The sequence below is a fragment of the Athene cunicularia genome (assembly GCF_003259725.1).
Source record: "Athene cunicularia isolate RWA chromosome 7 unlocalized genomic scaffold, athCun1 chr7_part1, whole genome shotgun sequence".
NCBI lineage: Eukaryota > Metazoa > Chordata > Aves > Strigiformes > Strigidae > Athene > Athene cunicularia.
The window spans coordinates 4,055,190-4,071,391 of record NW_020799107.1 but is presented as its reverse complement, the minus strand read 5'-3'; the positions used below and the strand labels follow the sequence as shown (position 1 = coordinate 4,071,391).

The window sequence follows — 16,202 nt, the reverse complement described above, 5'->3', positions numbered from 1 at the left end:
AAACAGTCCAGTCTGGAAATGTACCAGGTTCAACATACTATACTTAACAGACATTTAGTATATGTTATTACCACTTTAAAAAATGGACATCGTAACAAAGTAGCAAACCAGTACTAGCTTAGGATGGTAGGTTTTATTTAAAAAAAAAAATTCAAATTCATTTGAGAGTAGACATAAAAATATTTGTATTAGAAGTATACAATATTATTGTTAATCATTCTTCTGTCCTCTATTTGATTTATAAAAGTGTAGCGATACAAACATAATTGAGACTGCTGTACAAGGAAAAAAATCTGGGAAACATTGTGATCAATGTACAGCAGACTGGAAACTTCCCCCCAAGAAAGAGAAAAATAAGCAGGTCGGGGGGATTCTTGGGAAAGACTTGTTTTTCCTGTATTTGGATGGTGTTGCTATCATGGTCACCAATTTCCAGCAATACTCAGTTTAAACACACTTCTTAATTTAATCATACAAATTAGTTGAATCAAGTTTTCCACTGTAACCTTTACAGCCATTATAGATGTGTCTACCAAACTTGAATTCACAAAATCATCCATATAGCACTACAAGCTATAAGCAAATAAACGAATTTTATATCAATCACAGTACATATTAAATATATACGATAAATTACATATAAATCAATATGAAGATATTTAAACCCAAATTATTACATAGTTCCTCAAATGTCTTTCCAAATGGATTTCATGTAATCAGTGCTAATGTACTGAGCACAGAAATAATACACAGCTGCTCACAGTAACATTACTAAATTACACAGTAATCACACAGTATCTCTGTATGAGTACTAATGGTAAATAATATCTTATAAAAGTCTCCATTTCTACTGTGCCTAAGTATCCATTTTCTCAGCTAGGTAGCTCCAGCTTATAAGAACCAGATACATTTTGAACTATTACCTTTATGCCAGGAGGTATCCATCCATACTTCTGAAACACGGGCGAATACCTGGTTTTATTTTCTCAATGAGGCAAGAAGTACAATGGTCTAATGCTCAAAATGGGGTGTTCCCTTGAGCTATCTGCAGTTAACCAGGCACCTACATAAGAGCTCAGCAATGAATAGCTTGTGAGGATGCCAGAAATAATATAAAAAATGTATTCTACATAGAAGAGTATGCACCCTGCCCAAACTTAGATTTTAATAGTTCAGTATATTTTCAGCCAGTCTCCTCCAATATTTGCCTTTCTCTGCATATTAATCTCTTTTAATGATGAATAGTTTATAGGCTTTCTCACAGTTTATTTGGCAGAGATGTTGGCAATTCTCTCAAAACAGCAGCCTTGGTACAGCCCAGTAAAGTAGTTTTGAACTGTTGGTCTCCAAGTTGGGGGGGAAAAAAAAAAAAAAAAAAAAAAAAAAAAAAAAAGCCCATGAAGATAACTATGTATGAGGGGCATAAAGTGCACTGCAGCCTGTCAATCTGGTGTAGTGATCATCCAGACTAGAGCTCTGACCAGGGGGCATCAGAGTCCCCTTCTAAGCCATTCCCCAGCACTTCTTGATAAAAGCCAGAGCACAAAAGGAACAGGCAAGCCAGGATTGTGAAAATTGGCCTTTTGCTCCTGACATGGAACTGGGATGTAGTTAGGACACAAACCTCAGCCTCTCGGTTTAAAGAAAGCCAGAGAAAAAGCAAGTATGTTGTGAGTAGATTCATATTGCTCTACAGTACTTTGCAGCCCCACCATTTTTAAGAGCCCACATATTAAAAAATGCTGAAAAAATATTATCTCAGGGACCAGCTGCTCTTAGCAAATCTCTCTGGGTTTCCTCTCTGGCAGTCACTGCACCCCTGCCCCCTTGTAGTTCCCATATATTTCTAACCCAGAGAACTAGATAAATATAATGAGAGACTGATAAGGCAGAATTCCTAACAGTGATAGTTACTAAACCAAGCATGGAAAAAAAAAAAAAAAAAAAAAACCAACCAAAATATGCATTGGGTGTGTCTTTAAAATTGATTACATCACACCATAGTACAAAAGAACAAAAACACATTTTCCAGTATTTTAAAACATATGGGAACCTGAGACATAGCCAGGAAGGCTATTTTATACGGAAATAGATTCAGTCTTCCAGGGTTCAGAAAACTATTAAATTTCTTTAAAAATATCTCCCAAATCCCAAAGGCAGATTAAATCCAAAAAATGTGGAATAAAAATCAGTCTGAAGGCCCTGGTTAGCACAAAGCTCGATGAGATTCATTTTCAGTCTTTGGCAAGAGTTTATTTTCCTTCCCATTTACACTCAACAAATCACCGCTTCTGCATATTCTTTCTATTTCATGTTATTACCCTGACTTACTCAAAATAAAAAGTCATCCTGATCTAGGCTATGGCACCTGAAATGGTGCTGTTCATCACAAGAGAAAGCATAATCCAGCAGTGACATATCATTCAGCTCAGCAATACTGAAGCTGCTTGCTTGGCACTGTTCTTTTTTAATCTCAAATACATCACCAAAGTAGAGTTTATGGGGAGCAGAGTTTATGGCTAGCAAGCACTACCAAACAGGTGGTGAGAGAACAACATTTTCATAGGCACAGGGGGCAGTAACTGACACCTAATTTATTAAACAAATTAAATGTTCATCACCCGAAAATGCACAGAAATGCCAGTTATCTGTAGAAAGTCATGCTGGAGTATAAACATCCCACCAGCTGGTTCTGCAGGAAGGAGCTCCAAAGAGCCTTTAATCAGGTATGTTTAGTGCTTCCTAAATGCGGTGTCTGCATGCTCACTGTGAAGCATGTTTGGAAAATGAAAAGCAGCCACACGTGGAGCATTTTCTTTTCAGTAAAACAATGTCCCCCAGTTTGCTGCCTGTTAAATTTCAGCTGCATCAGGTTTTAAATTTTTAAAAATGTTTAGGACTTGATCTTTACACATCGAGTCTTCCAGTGTCATCACTACAGACCATATGTAGAACGCTCACAAGTTTATTGACACATATGGCACTTATTGACACAAAATCATACAAGTTACTAGTCACAAAGATTACTTAAGACAGTAGATCATGGGTGGCAAAATTCCCCCAAGATGGTACTTTGCAAATGGGCTGGATGTTTCTGAAGAGCATGTTGCTATACAAGTAATTCTTTCCACTGGAGTTGAAAGAGCACAGCTAACGAACACATCAGCACCCTCCCCTTCTTTCAGTTTATAACAATAAAACATACTAGATTTGGAGCAAGGAACAAACAACTTACAATTTGCACCTAGCTTGCATTAAAGCACAACTCAATGTATTGGTAACAGTGATAATATCTAAAAGGAAATGGATTCACACAGTTCAAATAGCTGTGTGTCCTTGTTGAGAGACCATTACAGAGATTTTTCCTGTGAAAACAGTTGAACCAGAAGTGTCCAAGAAGCCCAGCACAAGCAGCCACAGCGTTCAGCCTATGAGGTGAATACTTCTAAGCTCATTGGGGCAAATCAGTATTAATCCCCTATTCATCTGTGGACTTCATACATAAAGGATGGCATATTTTGTAAAATACTATCAGAAATCATTCCCGTGCTTCCCGTTCTATCCCTTCCTGTCTGTATTAGCTTTACATAGAAGGAAACATCATCTCACGTTGCTCATCTCTGTACCACCAACCAGTGTTCCAAGACCTGATGGCAGCTTTCAGAAATCACCATGTCACCAAAAAGAAAAAGGCAGCCAAATTGTTCTGGATGGAGTGGTCTGGGCACGTAAGCAAGAAACTGCTTAGAGAAGAGGTCTTTGATCTATCTGATCTGTGAGCATCGTTAGTTAGGAAGAGCAAACAAGCTTACTTCTTAAATAGAAGCCACAGACTTGAGAATTGTTTCCTAGAATTTACTTAGATAAATATCCATTAAAGCATCTCTCTCTCTTTCTCACACACACACATAAATTCAGGTATAGTGCAGTACCAAATACCTTTTTTCAGAGACCGTTTCAGAACAGTTATTTTAAAACTCTTTATTTTCTTAGCTGTCATTTACCTCTGAAGTCAGGTCAATATCATCTTTTGTTACAGAAACAGCATAACCGAACAGATTTGGAAATTTCTAAGAGCAACGGTACACAAAGGCATTTAAAAAGTGTATTACACCATGTTCTATTTAGTTTTAGTCTGGTTGGATCTTTCCAGGTATGTCAAATACACACATTATATGTTCTAAATCCTTCCTATTTTGAGTAAATATGTATTCTATGTAATTCAAAACATCAAATAAAGTGTGTACATTACAAATAAAAAGCAAAAGTTTTAAAACCCTCATTTAGAATTAAAGTTTAATTTATATAGAGTTAATAATGACTACACATTGACTAGTCTAGCATTCATGGCTTTCACCATGATTCATGAAATCATCTATTTCTCCTGCTGTTCACAAGTGGGACACTTTTATCATGACTAATAATAAAACTTCTTCCAAAAATTATTATTAAGCAAAATTTTTATTTTATTATTAAATGGAATATTAATAAGAAGTATAATTTTATGTATTTCTACCTTACATATGATCCAAACATAATCACATCTGTCAGTACCAAGGAGTAATGTAAAGGGGAAGTGCTACCCTATCCCCATGATTTCACAATGAGTCTGAAGATGCATGCTATTTTTCTTAAAACTATAGATTCTGGGTCATACAATTTATGGGGATTTAAGCTGTAATGAAAAGAAAGAGATAATACTATCTATTCATTTCTAAGTTTGCAGAAGAAAGCTTTAAAATAGAAACTAACTAAAAAAAAATAGGGGAGGGAGAGCCTAAAAACCTAAACAAATGCTTAAGGCAACTAAAAAACTAAATTTAGGATTTTTTTTTTTTTAAATATGATTCGTGGTTTTATAAGGTTTTGGATTGGAAATACTGATACATTTCTGTTCCAGTAATTCCTTTAGAAGCATGTATTCAGGACTGCCTACCCTTTCTTACCAAATCTTACAACATTCCTCCGTCTCTTGAATTTCAGTCCCGTTTATTCCCTAAAATACTCCTTCACCATCCCCTAAAATTCTCTATTGTCCTTTCAGAAAGGAAAGAATCACCTCAAGCCCTCCTACTCTCTCCCTCTCTATCTAGGCTACCAGGTTTCAAACTAGTCCGACTCTATTCATCTTCCTTACCTGATATAATTGTGGTTGATTGGAAAAGAATATAGATTGAGAGATAATTCTTACTTTAAAAAAAAAAAAATAAATCTATAGAAATATAAATTTCATTTCTTTGATTAGCAGCAGGACAGTTATTTTTAGTTTTTGGCTTGGTGGGTTTTTTTTGTTTTGTATAGTGGGAAAGCTAACATTAGAAAACACTGCAAAATCCCAATGGAGACAAGATCAACCATCACTGCAGTAACACTATCTCACACAGTTACTTTACAGTAAAATCCAGGCTGGTTTTCTCCACTGGCATGAGTAAGTGCATATTAATTATCTAGTGGTGAAAACACATCTTCTTGGCACTGAAGACAAGCCATCTCTTTGTTCACTTTGGCACAGAATCAGTTTCCAAATTGATTTCAACTCATATTATTGCAACAGCTCATAGATTCATTTAGAACACTCAAACTTTCATTTTGGTGGCTGATAATAATCCAAAAGCACCTTTGGTGTTTATTACTTAATTGGTGCTTAATTATTTAATTATCAATACACCTGCTAACCGTTAAAGCACTGCAGTTTCAAGCAGCTGAAACTAGACAAAGGACTTTTATAAAAATAGCCTCACTACCATTCTATACAGGCTTATTTATTAATTTCCTGTTGTAGAACTTCATTTTCTGCCAAAGACTGAATCAGAGGAGAATATCAATCTAGAAATTAAAGGAAAGAAGTTCACAGACAAGCATGCATTTAATGCCTTTTACCATAAACCCAATGGGTTTCCACCCAAATCTGAACTCCAGAAAAAGGTCATCTCAATTTTAAAACTTTCAGGCTAATTTATAGAAAAGTTCTGCCAAAGTTGAAGGAATCTATCAAGGTGCTCCTGAATTATATGTTGTCCCATGCTAGAAGCACATCCTTAATTATGTATTTCATCATTTCCTAACATTCATGAAGACTCTGCTTTCGTTTATTTTCTGACCTTCAAAAAAAAGAGACCTTTTTTACATTCCCACCACTGCAGTCCAACACACCTTTTGTGCAAGAAAAAAATGCATGAGGCCAAGTGTAACCAACATATTCCATACCTTATTACTACAGTAAAAGACAACAAGTACCCAGAACTTGGGCAGTAACACTGCAGTTAGAAAAGACTGCATGCGCTTTCAAGCCATAAGGAAGACCAAATATTCTGGCCTGCTGCCATCACAGCGGCAGCTGTGTGGAGCTGAAGAACGAAGCATGAGATAGAAGTTTTAAAACTCTGAATTCCTCCTCCTTACCTTCACATGAGCCCTCCCTGTAGAGAGGCTTGTTTACTCTACCTACCTTGAACCTTCCTTGCTTCTTTTTAAATCCCGGAACTTTTAAGGTGGTGGCTGGATCACACCTCCCAGCAAGGTCTGAGTCACAACAGAGCATGAGACATCTGAAAAAGGAATGATGTGGCCGGACACCCTGTCTCAGTAGATCCAGGCCCCTTCCATATCTCATGGGGGATGAAAAGGCACATCACCAACACTCCAGCAAGCTCCCATTGAGTTTCATTTGCTGAAAGGTGTGATGAAACTGCTCCTACACCATTTCATTTGTGACTCTAGTGAGTACAGGATGACTCTACTTCGGTGACAGGATTTCACAGTCTCTCTAGAACTGACAGCTGCTACAGCCTTCCTGCAAGCATTTCTCATGGAGCACCTAGCAAATCTTAAATGTCCCCCTAAATCTTTAAAACAAAACCAGTAAAAACCAAGTGGAGGCACCACAAACTATTATAGCTTCCTACTTCAAACATAACTGGTACAGCTAAATCCTCACAGATTTGAGCACTATGCCATTTTCAGCATACTGGGAAATCCCAGCTACTCAGCTCCACATGTGTAAAAAGAACAGTTTTTCATAGGGGCTTGTAGATTTTTCCTCTGTAAAGCTGCACACACATCCCCTTTGGGCATGCAGGCTCGGTCATTCCAAGAGGACTGAATACATATAAACCATGGAGCTGAGGGAAGGTCTCAGCTGTGTGCTCAAAAGCAGATTTCGCACAGGGAAGCAAACGGTCAATGCAACAGCTGCACATGTGTGTTTATAAACCAGTCTGCTCATCTCCCCTGCACATAAACAGAATACATCCTCCCACATTTTGCCTGCTAACTAACAGTTAATCTATTGTTTCTGAGAGATTACAGTCTTCTACATATAAAATATGGGCTTAATAGCAGTCATCTTTGGCAACAAGTGTCCCATTCAGTCATGTTTTAGGTTGGTAACAGCTAACTTTTCATAAAATTAAAGATCTTCATGAGCAACACAGCATTAACTGTATTTCAGTTTCATGACATTAACCACATCTACTATTATCAGCATCAAATTGTTCTTTTTTTTTTGTCCAGTTCTGTTTTTCCATTACAGAATGCTTTATTAGTAACCAAGCTTTAATTAATTGCATGTGTATTTCCCCAGTTTCCAAGAAAAGTAACATCAGCATTATATTTATCAGAAGCATGTAAACATTTTCCAAATCCTATCTTTGCTCCTACATCCTCCTCCCACGAAACATCTCCATACCCACACAAAACAACATAAAAGCACACCATAGCTAATAAATTCCTATTCACTCAACTTCAGGACTACCAAGCATTCATCATATTCATGGATCCAAAAACATCAAAAGGGACACTCCTTTTTTGTATTATCAAGCAGTTTGAACTTAGTTTACCTTCCCACCTTGTAGAAAACAACTCAATTATAAATAAAAGGGAGCTCAGGTGTTTTCCTGTAAAATCCTTTCCAGGTCATGAGAACAGAAACAGCTCAATGATGAGTCCTGGCCTGCCACCAAGTCTGGCCTGTTCACTGTCAGGTTCTGGCAGGGCTACACTACTCACACTCAATTTTCCTCAAACTGAAATCCTGACATGTCAGATACTCTCTTTATATAAGGGAAGGACGTTCGGTTTACTTTCTGCTTGATCTACATCCTGGTACAGCTGTACTCTGGATTTCCGAGCCCTTGTTCCTGCTCCTGCTCTGGCCTCTTGCTGCCCTGCTCTAGATGTCTGTCTCGTAACCTGGACTCCTCTCCATCCTTTGGACTGAGTGTTACCTGGCTTCTGCGATGGCTGACATTCACCCTCAGAAACCACGGTGCCTTGCTCTGGGCTGCGTTTCTCACGACATGTTATACAACCTGTAGGTTCACTATTACCCTCTCAATACTAATTAAGCATATGCAAGTATTAATGTGATTGTTGGGTTTACTCTGTAGTCACACCACTGTTACTGGTTATCTAATTTTCTAATTAACCTTAACCTAAATTTCCTTAACCTAAATTTCAGGTAAAATACATGTTTCAGTCAAGGAATTTCTTGGCATTTTATAAGATTCAAAATATTGCACTAAATGCATTAGTAATTTAAATGAGTCTGTGAATCGCCCTTCAAAAAACAATTGCAGGGTTGCACGTGGCAAAGTCTAAATGCTACTTCAAGTGCAAGGCAGCCACAAAAACACGTACAGACAGTGCAGAAGAAAAACTTAGAGCAGGCACACATTCATCAATATATTGAGCTTGATTCAGTCGCTTAAATATAGGTCATGTAGTGATATTTTAGAGGACAAAAAATGTGCAAGACCTCTAAGTAAGGCTAGCAGATACAACACAGGACAGACAGGAGGACCCATGCTCTTCCAGACTAGCAATTGAAGATCTCAAATGGCCCTAGATGCCTACGTTTAGACAGATGTTATATCCCAGATTCAACATTGCATGTCAGCATGACCCTGAAGTAAACCATATACTTGAATGGAATGGAATGGAATAAAAATAAGTAGTTGTACTGACTGGGAAAATCAATTCAGTGCTCCTGTGATGGAGTCCATACAGAATTTATCTCAGTGCCCATAGTCTATAAGTGAGATACCCATATCTAAAGTGGATAACAGCCCCATTTAATCTTACATACGTTTAATTGCCCCAGCTTGCCAGTTCACATTTGTTTTCTGCATCCTCAAAATAATTGAAGTGAGATAAAACCACAATAAATAGATAAGATTATACTGCTTGCATACCTACTTTGACTTAAGATAAGAGTAGCAGGAATTCACTTGTGGCTGTATTTCTTGATCTTCAATTTATTTACAATATTTAGGGTTCTGTACTGACTTCCTGAAAATGCCTCTTCTAAGGAGTGCAAACGCCTGTCTGCATCCAACAGGCCATCACATGGTTTCACTAGCAGGTTCAGTCACGCTGTTGTGTTCATCAGGATCGCAGCTGGCACCAGTCTGCAAGCTTCACGCTACTTTTGAACAACCTATGCACAGGGCTGGGAGTTTTTTAATATTTGTAGAATAGCTTGTGTTTTAGTTTGACTCAACTCCAGTTTCAGCTTGCACATGTCTGGCTTTGCAAAAACCTGATGTCTGAACTGAAATCGAATTATTAAGTAATCTTCTAGTTGTAAAATTATTTACAGCCTTAAGCCATGCTTTGTCTTTTGTTGTATTAGGAACATGAAAATCATTTACCAGGTATTTAGTTTGCACAATTAACATAAACCATTTGCTGCAGATTTTAATGAAGTTGGAAGTATTTTGCTGATACCTAGTGCCTTCAGGAGAAAGAGCAGAGTTTGTTAGCTAATTCTAATACTTAAAACCTCTGATGTAGCATCACACATAATGGAACCAGGTCCAAAATTTGCAGATACCATGCCTAAAATTTACTAATACTAATAATCCTTAGATACATCTTTTGAAATTTATTTTTTCCTGCTGATCTTTTTTTCTGTTCATTGGATGAATTCAAAGAAGCCAGACTCTGCCAAGTTTGATGTACTATCTCTTTCTAAGGACATTAGGATGCTTACCTTTGCATTACATAAGTACTCTATTATACTTGTATTATGAATATATTCTAAAGTATTTCAAATGTGTAAATATAGTTTGAGCATGGTATATTTTATAGTTAGGATTAACACCCTCCAATAAAATTATTTGTGAAATTCATAATTTAAGGAGATATTTTTCCATTCTACCATGAAATGGCAGTATTTTAAGATGGCATTTAATTTACATAAAATATTGTAAAGACATCATTAATTCCATCAAAGGATATTCAGTGCTCTGAAGTTTCAAAAGAACCCTAGGTTATATAATATTACTTTGTTCCTATTCTGCAGTTGAGGAATGTGTGATATTTCAAAGTTGTCCCTTGTTTCTGGTTGTTCAGCTGGAAAGATTTCTTTTATTGTTGTTTTCTAATGAAATGATGTACAACTACCACTCAACCTGAAGTAAAAAGGGCAAATAAATTGCTCCTTTCAAATTCAGGCCTAAAAGTCTCCCAATTTAGAACACGTAAATCTTTACCTCTCTGAAATAGTAGGCCTATTCATCTTGAGATACTTTGAGGACAATTACTCACCAAGTACATTCCTTCTTTTTTTTTTTTTTTTAGCTGGCCAACTAGAGGTCACTGCAGAAATTTGAACTTAGTCTGCACTAAATTGGAAAGATAAAATCACCTCTTTTTTTTTTCCTTTTTTAAGATAGATTCCAGTTAACACCTAATTTGCATAAATTAATAGCTTTCGGAAAGCATTTTCAGTGTCAAAATGCAGTTTACTCATTTCTCAGTAGCAATACTGAATTTGGTGTTAAGATTAACATGTTAGCATGGGAGTTGGACTCAACAATCCGTATGGGTCCCCTTCCAACTCAAGATATTCTATGATTCTATGATTATTTCAACATTGCTTGCCTAATCATGTATCGTGAGAAGTCATGCAGTTCTGTTCCATGAAAAGAAATTTGTTCACAGAATTTGCCAAGGGTGCAACTGTATTTCATCTGACTCTGGCCATGTCTTAAAAACATCTGAGGGAACTGGACTTAATTTTCCTCTGAATTTGAAGTCAGATGAGTCCATATGAGACAGCAAGCTCAACAGCGTGCACTCCTATATGCCTCTGACACTCCACTGAAGATGAAGAAAGCAAAGCAAGAGCACTGCAAATAATATCACCAGAAGACCAAGTTTATGTCTTAGGTTTACATCATCTGGCCACTTTATAATGACATGGTTTAGTTCCAGTTTATATCTTTGAAAAATCTGAATTCATGTCACTTTTATTTAAAAAATTAAAAATTATAAAAAATTAAATGGACTATAAAAAGATTAATTATACTGCAAAAATGAGCAGCAGCAAGTTAAATTTTCTGAGTACATTTTGCTAAGCATTTTTAAAAGCATTTTATAGATTTTTAAGTGAGACATCTATTACTTACAAATACAGCTACATCACATGCAATGTTAACAACACTAGTACTGAAAGAATGCACCCAACTACCTACCCTTTTCATCCACTGGAAAAAAAAAATAATCCATGAGTTCTTTTCTAAGACACTCCACAAGTATTTGGGTTTTTTTTTCAGTTTTACCATAAAGTAACCAATCCACGGTCTTCATAGCCAAAAGTCTCTAATACACTGAATGTCACATTTTGTCACATTCAGTGAACTAAAGCTGAGACTTCCAGAAGACAACAGCTGAGAAAATGCACTACTTCAGTCTGATTTCTTCTCATGAACTAGCAATGCCATTATCAAGTCCAAATAAGGATGTCCAGTCCCCACGGGTTTCGTACTTTTTGTACCTTGTCTTTTCTTCAAAGCAGTTCTTTTGCAAGGACATTTCATCTTTGGCATGTTTGTTTCAGTTTAAAAAAATGGCTTTTTGTTGCCTCAAAGCTGCTTGGTTTTAGTCTAGGTGGAAACCATTGTTTTCGTACTTACATCTAAAAATCCACAGGGGGGTTTCAGACTTGCTCTGCACACTTCTTGAACAGATTTTACTTTTAAACACTACATAGTAAGTTTTGCTTATTTCTTCTACTTTATAAAATTTTGTCTGATTATCATTAGTTCCGTCCATATCTCTAAGAAAAATGTGATTTCTCTGCAGTAAAGCTTTGTCAGCATAGTCACAAAAAGTGAATCAACTGCCTTGATCACAACCAAAGAAGATCACTTAGAATGGGAAAGCACAAATTTATTTTTTTTTTTAATTAAACATTTATCATGACTCTCCAACAATACAAGCCAGAACCTGTGGTCTTTTTCTTACACTGTAGTGACAAACATACATAAATTCAGAAACGTTTTCTAAATGAAGAGCTACACTCCTTACATCCAGCTTTAGAACTCCCAAGTTCTAATGCTTCTAGTACTGGAGTCAAAGAATGTCCTAATTAGCTATAATAATAAATAAGCAAATAAATGAAATTTTGTATTTTGAATTCATTTATAAATATACAGAATGTAAAAGGCAGCTTTTTTTTTTTTTTTTTTTTTTTTTTTTTTTTTTTTTGATTGAAAGGGACTTGCCACCATTATACCCACAGAAGAGATACTCATGAACACAGTGCAACAGTCCCATTTCCTCAGGTAACTGATAGTGTGGTATCTGGTTCACTGGAAAAGAAAAAGTAGCAGTGTAATACATGAAAGAAACTGATGTGATGCCAAGCTATTAAGTCTTATCAAATAGATGTCTTCTCAGCTTCAACATACCAACTATATGAGAGTGCTTTAATCCATAGCTATAAAAATAAACACCACAGACCACAAAGATTAACACCATTTCCTGCCTCTCCATACTGGCTACAAAATATTTTGATTTCACTTGAGTCCAGATCTAATGCAACTAAAGAAAACACTTGTCAGAATGGAATTTTAGAAAGCTGATGTCAGTGTCATACTTTGTACTCCCATTTTCTCAAACTACTCCGGCCTTTTTCAGTTATACTTATCAACTGGGAAAAAAAAAGAAAAAAATACCTGAAGAGAATTATTTAGAGAAAAAAAAAAGAAATCATATCTCATTGTGATAATCCATTAACTGCAAAAGTAGGTCATACCATTAATTCACTTTGTTTATATACATTTCCATTATGTTATTTTGTTTTCTGGAACACAAGATGTATTATTAACTAATACATAATATTAAACAATAACTTAAATCCAACCACATTACTTAGCCAATTCTAAAAAACACTAAATAGCACAGAAATTTGAGATCTTAAAAACAAAACAAAAACTCCCTAAACTTTAATGGAAATGCATGCTGATTTAGAGCAAGGCTGAAAGAAAGGTATAATTCCCTTTTCCTACTTTTTTTTAAATTCACACACACACCACCTCCACTTCACTACTGGCCCATGATCCTGCAAAGCAAGGAACCAGCAAAACAAATATCTCCTCCTAACCTGGGACTTGACTCTTCTCCCACTTCAGATTCATTGCTTTGTGAATTCTTTGACCCTGTGTCCATTTTCTGCCATCTACATTAATTTCAAATCAAAACAGCAATACTGGAAATATCCATGGTAGTGCTCTAGCAAAAACAATGATCTTCCTGGCTTTGGGGGACAGCAGTTACAGTTTGTGGCACAGTTAGGGGTTGTTTATCTCAATGCTTTGAGGAATACTTAGACATGGAAACCAGTTAATAAATTTCCCAGTGGTAAAAAGCCTAATATCTCAGTACACTTTTTTCTAGTAAATAAAGTTCACTGAAGTGAAAAGCTTAATTTTTCAAAACAAGTTAAACTCATTTTATAATATTTTCTGCCTCTTGTTTGAAAATACAGCAATTTGACCACAAGAGAAAGAATTTTTAAATCATGAATTATTCCTAAGTTTTCCCACAAAAGTTGGAAAAGAAATAATACCTCACTATGCCAACATTAACAAATGCCTTGTTTTTCTTTTTAAATGATACACACTAATATTCATTCATCAACATAATAAATAGTTTTAACTTTTGTCCCACATATGCATAAACAGATTCCTTCAGATGTGCTTTATAGTTTCCCCCACTCTAATCTCTTGAGAAGTGCCACACAGCAATCAGGGAATTTCTATACTTCCAGGAGATTACATGATCTCAAGAAGTTCAAATTAATACAATTATCTTCTCTGGATGTTAATCTTATCAGCTGCTTTTCAGCCCGACACACAATATGGGAAAGAACGGCAGGGTTATTCATGGACATAAATCATTTGCGTCATTTTATTCATTTTACTGGACCATAAACTTGATGATATCCCAATGCTTTATTTAAATAATATTTCAGTCAGGAGGAGACAAGCCAGTCTCCTATGGCTAATTTTAAGTCGTATTATTAGTAGCTTTATTAGTATAATCAGAATCTATTCTATAGCAACACTTGGAACAAGGATTTAGCCAACTCCTGAGCGATCAGGCAAAATGATCTGGTCCTCTCAGAAAGTTTACAGTGGTGGCAGTGGAAATACTAAGTAATCTGCTACAGATCGGGAATTAATACACTGAAAACTGCCTGTTTCATTGCCCGTAGTCTTTATCTCTGACACGAGCTTCATAGGGGTCTAAACCCAGCCATTTGCATGCATAACATAAAAAGACAGCTGACACAGCATCAACTGACCACTCACATGGGTGGACCATATGAGGTCAAAACTGGGCCCAGCTTCTCATCCAGGAGTGGAGAAAAGGTCTCTCACATTCTCCAATTTGGACATAAAGAACTGTGAAAGTGCTCAGTAACAACACCCCAAACACTGAACAGGGCCCTAATCCGAGCCTTAATTCAGGCATTTCAGGCTATGTTGGAGGAGGGCCCCAAAAGTAGCAAATGAGTTGTTACATTTCCATTTTGTTGTTTTTCCAGTTTAAAAGTGTGTGCATTACGGGAGTTTCTCCTGTCCCCATATCACAGCCTGGGGGTTAGGGAATATTCACAAATTTATGGATGCGCTTTATATGTAAGGTAAGCATTAATAGGAATCATATTTTCATAGCATGATTGCTGACTACGATTACCATTTGCTAGACACACCACAATGAACAGATCAGCATCACACTAGAAACCCTCCCATCATGAGTACATACATTATGATTTTACAGACAATGGGGGAAAAACCCATGTGGCACACCTGGTCTCTGGATAATGTTGCAGATCTTTGGCTTGCCTAAGTTATTCCACTTAAGTAATGGAACCACTGTAATTTACACCAGATGAAGATCCGTTCCAAGAACTGCCTCTTCCAAACAGAGATGTCATGACAATCCATCAAATTATCTGACTTGACAGTGCTTTTTTTTTATGCATTAGTTACCCAAGTGTGACATTGCAATCAAAGGAAAAATATACTGCAGAATTAGTCAGTGTTGAAAAATGACCCAAAGGATCCACTAGAGATGTGACCAGTTTCACTACTGCTCAACTAACACTTTCACAAAGTTGGCTTCAAACACAGCATCTAGAAAATCAGAAAAAAACAGTTCAGTGTTGGGTTTTATTTGGGGGATGGAAGGGTGGGGGTGTTGGGTTTTTAGTGTGGGGTTTCAGGGTTGGGGGTTTTTTTACGGCAATAGAGTAAGGAGACAACTCCTCTCCACTGGAAGCATCTTGTTCCAATCTCCCTGATTAATGTGCACCGAGAGTCCCATTTTTATATCTCCATCTACCCTAGCATGTCAGTAGCCAACAAGCCTCATGTTAATCTGGTGCCAAGAATAATATTACTGTATTTTCTCCTAGCAAAGTCAGAAGAATAGTAGTCTAGAAAGAACCAGGGAGACAGAACCATGACTGAAATGGGGTATTACACCATCCTCCCCCTTAAATTAATAACCTACCAACCATCCCAATTACATTAGAATTTTGTATTATCACAATTCATATATAAACTTTGACAGAAGTTTATTCACTGCAAAATTTCTACCAAGGGACAGTGGCTAATAACATCAATTTTAAAGCAGTTTTTCTAAGTAAACTGAGCTAATCCTAAACTGCTGGTTATACCCTGATCTCAGAAGTTTAAATGTAGCCTGTACCCTTGTCCACTGCCCAGATGCATGAAAGCAGACCCCCTCCATTAATGGGGTTTTAATCCTAGCTATTCTAGGAGAATGTTTTGCACTTGAGGTCTGAGACTCAGAGCACACAGGGAAACGTCTGCAGCGTGCATCGATGACCTTTTGCAACTGAGTTCTGGTTTAGAAACAGGACTTTTCAAATGTCCCAGCATGTG

General features: G+C 36.6%; 1 protein-coding gene across 2 annotated transcripts in view; it reads right to left on the bottom strand.

Annotated features, from left to right (window-relative positions):
* Positions 1–16,202, bottom strand: part of COL5A2 (collagen type V alpha 2 chain) — a 114,079-nt gene that overhangs the window by 79,074 nt on the left and 18,803 nt on the right. The window contains exon 1 of one of the 2 annotated variants that reach the window (XM_026852576.1): positions 924–960. The exons of the other annotated variant lie outside the window; for it this stretch is intronic. Within the exon in view, the coding sequence (XP_026708377.1) occupies positions 924–945 (22 nt within the window). The 5' untranslated portion in view covers positions 946–960. Of the gene's footprint in view, positions 1–923; positions 961–16,202 lie in introns of those variants that run through there. 2 annotated transcript variants of the gene reach the window in all.